General features: G+C 41.7%; 1 protein-coding gene across 1 annotated transcript; it reads right to left on the reverse strand.

Annotated features, from left to right (window-relative positions):
• Nucleotides 1–859: 859 nt before the first annotated feature.
• Nucleotides 860–9,983, reverse strand: snx22 (sorting nexin 22). The gene is made up of 7 exons (XM_035643233.2): nucleotides 9,501–9,983; nucleotides 4,263–4,346; nucleotides 3,538–3,642; nucleotides 2,885–2,979; nucleotides 2,255–2,287; nucleotides 1,738–1,805; nucleotides 860–1,607 (listed from the first exon to the last, which is right to left on the reverse strand). The coding sequence occupies exons 1-7, from the start codon at nucleotides 9,561–9,563 to the stop codon at nucleotides 1,489–1,491; spliced, it is 567 nt and encodes a 188-aa protein (XP_035499126.1). The 5' UTR covers nucleotides 9,564–9,983; the 3' UTR covers nucleotides 860–1,488.
• Between the last annotated feature and the right edge of the window lie 256 nt (nucleotides 9,984–10,239).

Below are 10,239 nucleotides of genomic sequence, written 5' to 3' on the forward strand. Positions count from 1 at the left end.
TTGACATCGCTGCATCATTCTGTCACTTTAAGTTAGTATTGCAGCATTACGTAGTTCAAGCACATAACTATTAGGTGTATTGCTGCAGCTGTAAATATGTGTTATGTGTGTCTAATTGTTTTCATAGAGATCTTTTTGATATCTTTTTTAAAATATTTTTATTCTGTTCTTATTTTACCTTCACTCATTATGTCCTTGGGCTGTACCCGCATTTCCCCCATGGAGCTCATTAAAGGTTCAACTCATCTTATCTTTAAAAAACTAATAATTTATTCAAGGAGATTTTTTTTTTTTCTTTCTTAATTTTGTCCTTTGTATCTATTCAAACAGCATGTGTCCGGCCTGGACTTGAAATGAACCAAAGGAGAGGCCAATTAGACGCCAGTAAACCAGAATCGCTTAACATAATTACAGACTCAGACCAACTCTCCCTACATTTTGTCCTCCAGGCATGTGAGCCTACATGTTCTGTCTGAACTGCTTGTTGCTGCTTGTAAACTATTTTACCCAAGGCCGAGGCGAGAACAGGTTAGGCAGCTGTGGGGAACACACCCTGACATAATGACATCCACTACAGAACATATATCGTTTGTAAATATCCAATGTCATGTACTGATTTAAAAAAAAAAAAAGGGGGTTTTCCTCCTCAATAAATTGACACAATGAACCATGTTAAATCAGAAGTCTCATGTTTTCTCTGACTAGAAAAATGAGTTGTGTTTTCATACAATAATGTGTTATGACATGGGATAAAAAAACAGTGTCAGTGTCTCCTGCTGCCTTTAGTTTCCCCCACAGAGGAATGTTGATTTTCTTGTTCTACACCTGGGGTTAATGTAGAGAACTCACGCAGGCCGAGTTGTGTTTGATACTTTATTACAGATTCAACATAAATAAAAGGATTTCAGAAAGCAACAAACATATACCCCATCTCCAAAAACATATGGTTACATGTAGAAGACTGATTGTTTGACATGAGACAAAAACTGTCCTGCCTCACTAAATGCAAGTGGGGTTTTTTTCTGTCACACCCTACTTCTCAATCTGTTACTTAGACAGACAAAAACTGTGAACAAGAATATTATAAAAAAGTGAACCGTATTTCTCCAATAAATGTCAAGTAAGACCACATCTTCCATTTTAAAATTAAACTCACATCTCACACAGTAAAATTCACAAAAGTATGCATTTCACTCGCACTTGCAGTTGCTTTTGGCTGCATTAAAATCGGTTTGCGTGTCATCTTCACAGCTAAAACAGAAAACACTGACTCGCATTATTGTGTGAGTCCGACTTCAACATCACAACAACAAAGGCTGGGTGATGGGTTTCAGTCCCACTGGAGCCCAACACACAAAAACTATTCTTTTATAGTTGCAGGCTAACAATCTTTTCATCTATCTCTCTTGCTGGCATTGTGTATTTGGTGTACTTTGTACATTGTGTACTCTGACACATGCATTTTGACCGCAAATGTAACAGTTCATCTCAGGCCTCTATAGAGGTGGTGGGGTCAGGCTCAGTGAGAGCGGGGGCAGTGAAGCTGACCCGGACACCCCGGGGGTAAAATCCCTGAAGAACCCCGTCCACAACAATGTCTGGAAGACCTGAAAGACAGCGCTCTGGGGGTTTATACTGTGCACAGAGTGACACATTCAGTCTCTGTTTCTCTGCGTTAAACCTGTTTGAGATTGAATTCTAACACTGTGATGTGCAGAGGCAGTGTGCTCTACCTACCTGATGTGCGGTCAGAGCGATAAGGATCGTGAAAAAACCCCAACACTCGCTGATTTGGTAACGGATAACTGAGGAAAACGAAAGCTGAATGTTAATGATTAGTCTCATGCTCTAGGTAGTGTAATATTACTAATGTTAACATTTGTTGAGTCCTAATAGAAACTTAAAGACTTTCAGGTCGTCTCACCGGGTGCCAGTGAAAATGAGGGCAGTCTGTGCATTTGCCCCTGAACTTGGGAATACTTTACCTTTCACTATAAGAATCAACCCAACTCATTTGGCTTTTTACATTTTTCAAAATTATTTCTCAAAACCCCTTTATGTTCCCGTTATGTTTTTCGTTTCTAAATCCCTTTGTAACATTGGTTTTTATCATCTTTACTTTTATTGTAGTCTTTCATGCATCTGTAATCACTTAATCTGAGGCTGTTGAAGAGACAAAAAAGTAGACACAAAAGTAGAAAAATATTGTTACTGGATAATTTCCAAGGAGTGGGAAATTCTAGTAAATTCACACCTGTAATCCCGACTGTCCAGATCATCGAGTGATCTAAAATTAGAGCACATAATTATTAGACATTTTCTAGAAGGACACTGTCAAAATAAAGATTATTATGTTCACAACTACAAAGCCTGATTACATAGGCAACTATGATACGGAGAGTAACTTCCTTTTGTTGATTCAAGAGGATAAGACAAAGAGGATAATCAATATTGTCAAGATACAGTATTTCTTGTCATATCCTGACCTCTACATAAATATATCAAATAGAGTAGAGTGGAGACATAAACAGAGACATGAGGGCCAAAAAATGAACTGATGATTAAAAACTACAACAATGAAAAAAGTCTTGCAGGCGTACTTTTATATTACACTGCATTTTTTAATTACTGTCTTTGTTTAATAGTCAATTGGACACTCCAGGACACATGTAAACCATTTATTGTTTCCTCCTCTCTGCTCTTCAGCTACTGTATATTACGGGTAAGAGCTGTAGGTGCTGCAGCTCTGCATGAACGTGAGAAATGTTGTCGGAGTTTTATTATTTCGCTGCATTGCCCTCAATCCAAAAATAGAGGATCTAAATATAGCAACATGTCCAACACCTCTGGGAGCAGACAGAGGAGTGTTGACTGAAGGACTTACTCCATGCTGCTGATCTTGTTCCCCGTGTGAAAGTGTCTGACATGGAGGAAGTCCAGCAGCACCTGTGGCACGTCTTCATTTTGGTAGATGATGTCCTGGCCGCCAGAGAACAAGACAACATTTTTTAAAGACAATTGTTTTTGGTTAAAATATTTTCAGCACTGTGGCTTGTCAAGTGTGAGAGTGAAAGCTTGCATTCTCAAAGGTTTATATTATTATATTATATTTATATAATATTTTTATATTTCCTTTGTGCAAGTACACCCTTCTAAATCCAGACATTAGACCTTTAAAAACTCAAATATTAATATTAAAAGTTAACAGTTTCTTCATTGCCCTTAAAATTTGCACAAAACTGCAAAAAATAGTGAATAAAATAGTTTCTTTGAATTAACATTAGGAAATTATGAGGAACATTTCTAGGGAATTAACTGGAAAAGAATGGGACTCACAAAATAAAGCATTACCAAAGATGATACCCCTGTATTTACATGATTTATTGCTATATAAAAAAGGTTGCATGCTTACTTGATGTATTTGGTCACTTAGATCAAAAATCCCCGTCAGCTACACAGTATCACACATTGGACACATTGCAGCAGGACAGAGGCTACTTGTGCCTTCAGAAGAGCCCACGTCAGTGGGTGTTTTACCTGCAGGTAATCCTCCAGCTCCTGCATCCTCTGCTCCGGAGGTTTGGTCCTGAGGTGGGGGTTCCTCTTGCTCGGGAGGTCGGGAATCGGAATGATCTTCCGGAGCTGCAGGCACCAAAAGATACATAGATTTTGCAGTTGAAATTAAAGTTTGCGACCGAGTTTGACTTTTTTTTTTAACGTCACAATTGCCTTAATTTAACGCCTTATTTACCAATTCTCCATATTGTAACTTACACCCATCACCCATAACATTATGATCCACTGACAGCAGAAGGGCAAAACATTGACTATCTCGTTACAAAGCCACCTGTCAGTGGTGGGATGTAATAAGCAGCAAGAGAATGTTTAGTTTGCGGAGATGATGTGTCGGAAGCAGCAAACGGGCAAGCGTAAGGATCTGAGCGACTTTGACATGGGCCAAGTTGGCTAGACGACTGGAGAGCTTCAGAGCATGTCTTAAGCTGCAGGTGTTGGAATTTTCTTTTTTTATAAAATGTTCTGAATTTTTGGAACATTCCTTGCCTCGTTTCGAACCCCAGCACAAATATTCACAAATGCAGGCGACTGTCAAAATGAAGCGTCCACCCATGTTAATCCACGTAACCTGTTCTCTCTGATTTTAAAACAAAATTATACATTTAACCGCATGATATGCAGTGATATCATACATACATGAGTCATCCAGAAACAATGTATTAACTGTGACCATTGCATGTACGTACTTTTCTGTGCAGTGTCTGGAATTCGCTGCTTCTTCTGAGCACGTAATGTTTCCTCTCATTAAACAAGACTTCGACTCTGAAGAGCTGCGAACAGGAGATGGAAGGAGAAGCAACAGATTATGAATTAACATCCCGCCATTGGCTGAAGACGATGTTTGTCAGGTTAGACATTCAAGTTAAGAAGTTAATTATTTTCAAACAGACAATTTTTAAAAAAGCAAATACCAGGCAAACCTTTATAAATTGTACCACATTTAAAAGAACATGTATCAGGTAAAGCTGAGTATTAGCTAAGAAATTATACTCTTCAAAACACTACATTAAAAAAAGGTTTGCTTCTCACTGTACAGTATAATACAGACTCAAATCATCTTGAAGCAAAAGAACATGAGTTGTTACGGTTATTACAGTCCCATTTTGGCAGCCGTTATGAACTGCAGTAGAATTAGATTGTATCAAAGTTTGTAACATCAGACACAAAGAACACAATGTCTCCACCAGGAGGAGGCACAGAGCTTCAGATTTCACTCTCAAGACTTTAGTGTAAACACTGTCATCAACACTGACCAGTAGGACTGGACAAAAGCATATAGCAAAGGTGAAGATCAAATATATATATATATATATATATATATATATATATATTGTGTATAATTTCCCCCAGCAACATGAGAAGACCCTCAGCCCTCCATCTGTCAACAGCACTAGACATTTCAACCGATCTGGACAAATGTGTCGCTCCACACAAACTGCCCCGTGAAAACAACTTGAAAACTAAATAATATAAATCTGTACACAGATCGATACATTTCAAACTATTACGTGTCGTTAAACAGGCTCCCTCACTAAAAACACCCCAGACGGCTGCCGTGTTGAGAACATCACATGGACATTTCCTCTGAAACACATTACGGTTTCGGGTTGTTTTGATCTTGAAAAAAAATAAATCAGGAATCAAAACAAAGAAGTGCAAATGATGCGTCATGTCGCTGCAGGAAGAAACCCGTAGAGTAGAGTTTCTACAGGAACAAAGTACAGGATGTCTTTCTCAGGTTTCACTTCACATATCACAAACCTCTATCAGTGACCTAAAGAAAAGGTAACGTGAGTTTGCTGAAGAAACCTAACTGAGGAGAGTCCAGCACACTGTGGTCTGTCCTCTTCACTGTGTGTCACATTCCACAGCCTAGTGTCCCTTTTACTCTCTTTAAAATGAAGGCGTGAACGGGATATTTCTTAACAAGTGCACAGCTAGGTGGCTGTTCTCTGGGAGTCTGGCATCCATAGTAATTTTGTTCAACACAACCACGCAGAGTTCATGGCCGTGCCAATGAACTGGCATTGCAGAAAACTGCAGGAACACAGAAACAGAGTTAGTAAACTGAGACATTGCTTATGTTGAACTGTCCCTTTTCACACAAGGACACACCCAAGTCTGTGCTCCCCAGTGTATTGTGTGGCACTGTGTGTGTGTGTGTGTGTGTGTGTGTGTGTGTGTGTGTGTGTGTCAGAGGTCGGAGTGTGAGAGTATTCAGGGGGAGGGGGGGACACATGCAGCAGTATAATGTCACCTATGTTTTACAGCTTTCTCCATTAAACAGCCATGTTGGAAAGAAACTGAGTACATATATACATATACATCATTCTGAAAGGGGAATTTGCAGTACTTGCATTATGTCCTATGCATGTCAGATCTTAATTAATCAGGTTTAAACTACTTGACAATGTTCCAATTTCATTCTTTAGTGCATTTTGATAAAACTGAAACCACAGTGTGTAATTTTGTGGCGGCAAAGTGGTTGGTGAAGTTGCAAAATCGCCTGCCAACTGAGGCCCAGACAGGCGACACACTTTATGGTGGCGCACCGCTGACTCCATTTCCGGTTTCCTGCGGCGCTGAAAAGTCAACACGAATGCGACGTATTCTGGACCGCTTTGGGAAACAACCGTATTCAACACGACGCAGCTAACATGGCGACTCACACGGAGGTCGGGTCCACCTCACGTTACTATGTTTAACTCATTCAAAGTTGACGAAAAACCATTGGTTCTTTGTTGCAGGTGACTATACGTATGCGAACATAGTCATGGACAATATATCAAATTTCTGTGAAAAAGTTCTTCTAAATATTACACACTGTAGCTTTAAATACTTTTACTAAAGAAGCATTTGTCCTGCAGCACTTCCTTGTAATGGAGTGTTTTGCAACGAGGTGGTGCTACTTTTTTTTCGGGGGATTCTCTGCATTTCGTTACAGCCCCTCCCCTTCTGCTCGCTCTGCTCAGGTCACCTGACCTCTTCCTGCAGGAGCTTGTAGTCATGGAGGGTCGTGAGCGTAATGGGTGCCACCTGTATACAGTAGGTCTCTCCAGAGGATAACTATTGGCCTGTTCCAGAGCCGTTTAATGAGAGTCGCGACAAGGAAAGTCCAGAATGTTTGCACATCACGTGACTCGTGTAGACTTCAGGTAGTTCCCGGAAGTCCTAGGCGCGCAATTCAAATCCATTATTCTGAGCGACAGACCTGCAATTTTGGGCAATTAGTAGTCAACAAATGTATCGATTTACAATAAAGCAGACCGACATGCCTGTGTAGTTACTCTATGTAGTTAGTCAATACGTTTAAAAAAAATCATAAATAACCATAAATCATAATCCACTTACATGCTTTAATGCCACTCACGCGACGCTGACACAGCTACTCTCCCCACCCCATGCTTTAGTAGATAGTTATGTTACCTTACCCAATAAATATTCAGTTGGCACTTTTCACCTGTTTTTTCTGCCCTCTTACTTGTCACATGCCTTGAGCCAGTTTGCTAAGAATCACAGAAAAACCTCTCGCACAAAGCTGCGAGGTAAATAAACACAATCAAAACTATGTATATTTAGGTTCTTATATACTTGAGTACATTTACTGGAGTACGGAAAAGATATTTCCATCAAATGATACTGTGTACTTTTAATTTAGAGCATTTTACATGGATATTATCTGGCAAATGTACCTTGTAGAGATGACTTTTCTGTGCAAAATATAATATAATAATATATATCTAACGTAGGGGCTGCACGGTGGTGTAGTGGTTAGCACCTTCGCCTCACAGCAAGAAGGTTCTGGGTTCGAATCCCGGTTCAACCAGGGCCTTTCTGTGTGGAGTTTGCATGTTCTCCCCGTGTATGCGTGGGTTCTCTCCGGGTTCTCCGGCTTCTTCCCACACACCAAAGACATGCAGAATGGGGTTAGGTTCATTGGAGACTCTAAATTGACCGTAGGTGTGAATGTGAGAGTGAATGATTGTCCGTGTCTGTATGTGGCCCTGCGATAGGCTGGCGACCTGTCCAGGGTGTACCCCGCCTCTCGCCCAATGTTAGCTGGGATTGGCTCCAGCGACCCCCCGCGACCCTTAAATGGATAAAGCGGTAGACGATGAATGAATGAATATCTAACGTAACGTGGCAGGTCATTGAGATTAGTTTGAATTAGTCAGACATCCCTCGACATAAAAATGGTTCTTTCAGGTTAGAAACAGTGGCCATTACAGTGGTGATAACCCAAATACGACTAAATATTACTTGAGGTACTTTTACTTTACATGGTTATTTCTATGTTATTCTACTTTTAATGTTTACAACAGATTAACCTTTTACATACGTGATTGGTTTTTAAAATAAGATGCATTAGCCGCACTGGTGCAAATTTAAACCAACCAAACAGAAGATAATGATTGTAAAAATGATACACCCAATGAAATACTTCCACAATACAAACTACAGGGCTGTTTGTCTGCATGACAGATACTTTTTCTTCATGGGAGGTAGTATTACATCTGACCCGCTCACACACCTTATTTGAACAATATCAAGCAGAAGATTTACAGTCCCACAGCCTCGACTGAACTGCCTGCAAGTCATTTTTTTCCTCCAGTCTGTCAAACTGTTCCAAAAACAAAGTTTGATTCTTAAGTACAGGCCTCAGTGTCCCCGTGTGGACGGAGAGCTAACTGTTAAATTGCCGCGCAAAAGACACATTTCTGAAGAGCATTCTGATAATTTAGTGTAAGTGTGGAGGCCAATAACTTTGTGCGTGATATGTATGAGTATGTTCCTATCAGAGGTAGTTTTTTTTTTATCACCTACTGTATAAGATTGAGAAAAAAAAGTGCAACTTGTGATAAAATGCCGTTCAAAATTCCCCACAAATCTTTCAACGGCCTTGTTTTGAACTGACCAACAGTCCAAAATTGGTCCAAATTATTCATCTTACTATCGTGTTTGAGAAAGAAAAGCAACAAATCCTCACACCTGAGACGCCGGAGACGGTATGAGGTTGGACAATTGTCACACAGAAAATTACCAAAATGATTGCTCGACTATCAAAAGGGTTTCTTAATTCACTTCCTGCCAGCCGATCGTTTGACTGATTTATGTTGCAGCTCTCAAAATGCATCAGTACAAATGATCCATAAAATACAATATGACACTGTCAGGGTCTATTCAAGATAATGTGTTCTTTAGCTTTGGACACTTTAAGTTCACATTGCATCTGTACTTTTACATAAGCAGACACTCGAATCCTTTAGACTACTAAATTGCACGACTGTTGCATATAGACTAGACTAGATACTTATACCTAATAAACCATCCCTAGATGAAGGGATGGACAGGTGACAAATTGAAAGATAGGCAATGAAATGGACAAATTGTGATGTACAAGAATAGGTTCTGCATTCTGAGCTGGTGTTTTTTTCCCCCCATTGAAAATCTGACTCAGCAACGTACAGCTCGAAATCCCAGTCTCACCATCCTTCAACCTAACAGGACACCAGGGAACCAACGTGCACCGCGAGTGTGTTTAACAAGTGTCCCTGCACGATTTCACTTCCCCTCCGGTACTTTGACACCAGCACACTCCTGACTGCGGCCCCTGACGCTCGTAAGATTGCGGTATCCGCGGATAGTTTTTACTCGGTGTCGGTGAGTACACCCGATTACTTTTGCGTGATCAAAAAACAAGTCAAATGTAAGGATCGGATCGGAGCATTTCCCGCACCTCGGGACGGAAATCAAAGTGAGCCGAGGCGTCCCGCTCCTCCTGCAGGTGACCTGGCTCACCTGGCTCACCTGGCGCCGCGGCGCGCCTCCGCCACGCAACACGCGCCGCGGCGCGCGCACAGACCGGACGATCACCGTGGCACTTTTCTTTAAAGAAAAAAAAGTGACTTCGACGAGCCCCTCACCTTTTTGGCCTTGGCCGACTCGTCCACTTCCCTCTCCATCGTTGGAATCGACACTTCAATCATCGGGGAAACCGTCCTGCACCACCACCACCACCACCACCAACAACAACAACAACAACAACAGCAGCAGCAGCAGCAGCAGCAGCCAACACCATCGGACTTGTACGGGATCAGCTGTTCTGCTCTAGCCCCTTGACTTGTTCTACGACCGATCAGACTTCACGTCGGGTTTCAATCTCCGCGTCCGGGAACTGCGCGGAGGAGGGAGCGGGCAGGGAGAGAGGAGCTGCTGCTGCTGCGCGCGCGCTCGCTCCTGTGCGCCACCTGCGCTCTGATTGGACGAAGCGGACAGGCCGGGGGACCTCTGTGACAGGGACGTGGCGGAGCGCCGCGCGGACGGGGAGGACACCCACGGGGGAGAAGTCGTGCAGATGAGTTCGCCTGCCTGTTGCCTGCGTGTTGTCTGCGTGTCACTGGTTGGGTGGTTGGCATCCACACGACCACTGAGGTTGGAGGCCCTCACATTATTTCCTTTTTAAAGCTGGTGGGGGGGGGGGGGGGGGGGGACTTGATTTATAATTTTAACCATGCACAGGGCTGTAGCAATAGGATTTGTACACATGTACTGAACCCCAACAATATTAAAGAATTTAACTTGATTAAATTTGTAACTTTTTTCCTTTTTTTTCACTTCCATGTTTGACTCTTTCAGTTGACTGTTAAATCCTATCTTCCGTAA

Source organism: Scophthalmus maximus, chromosome 7 (genome assembly GCF_022379125.1).
Source record: "Scophthalmus maximus strain ysfricsl-2021 chromosome 7, ASM2237912v1, whole genome shotgun sequence".
NCBI lineage: Eukaryota > Metazoa > Chordata > Actinopteri > Pleuronectiformes > Scophthalmidae > Scophthalmus > Scophthalmus maximus.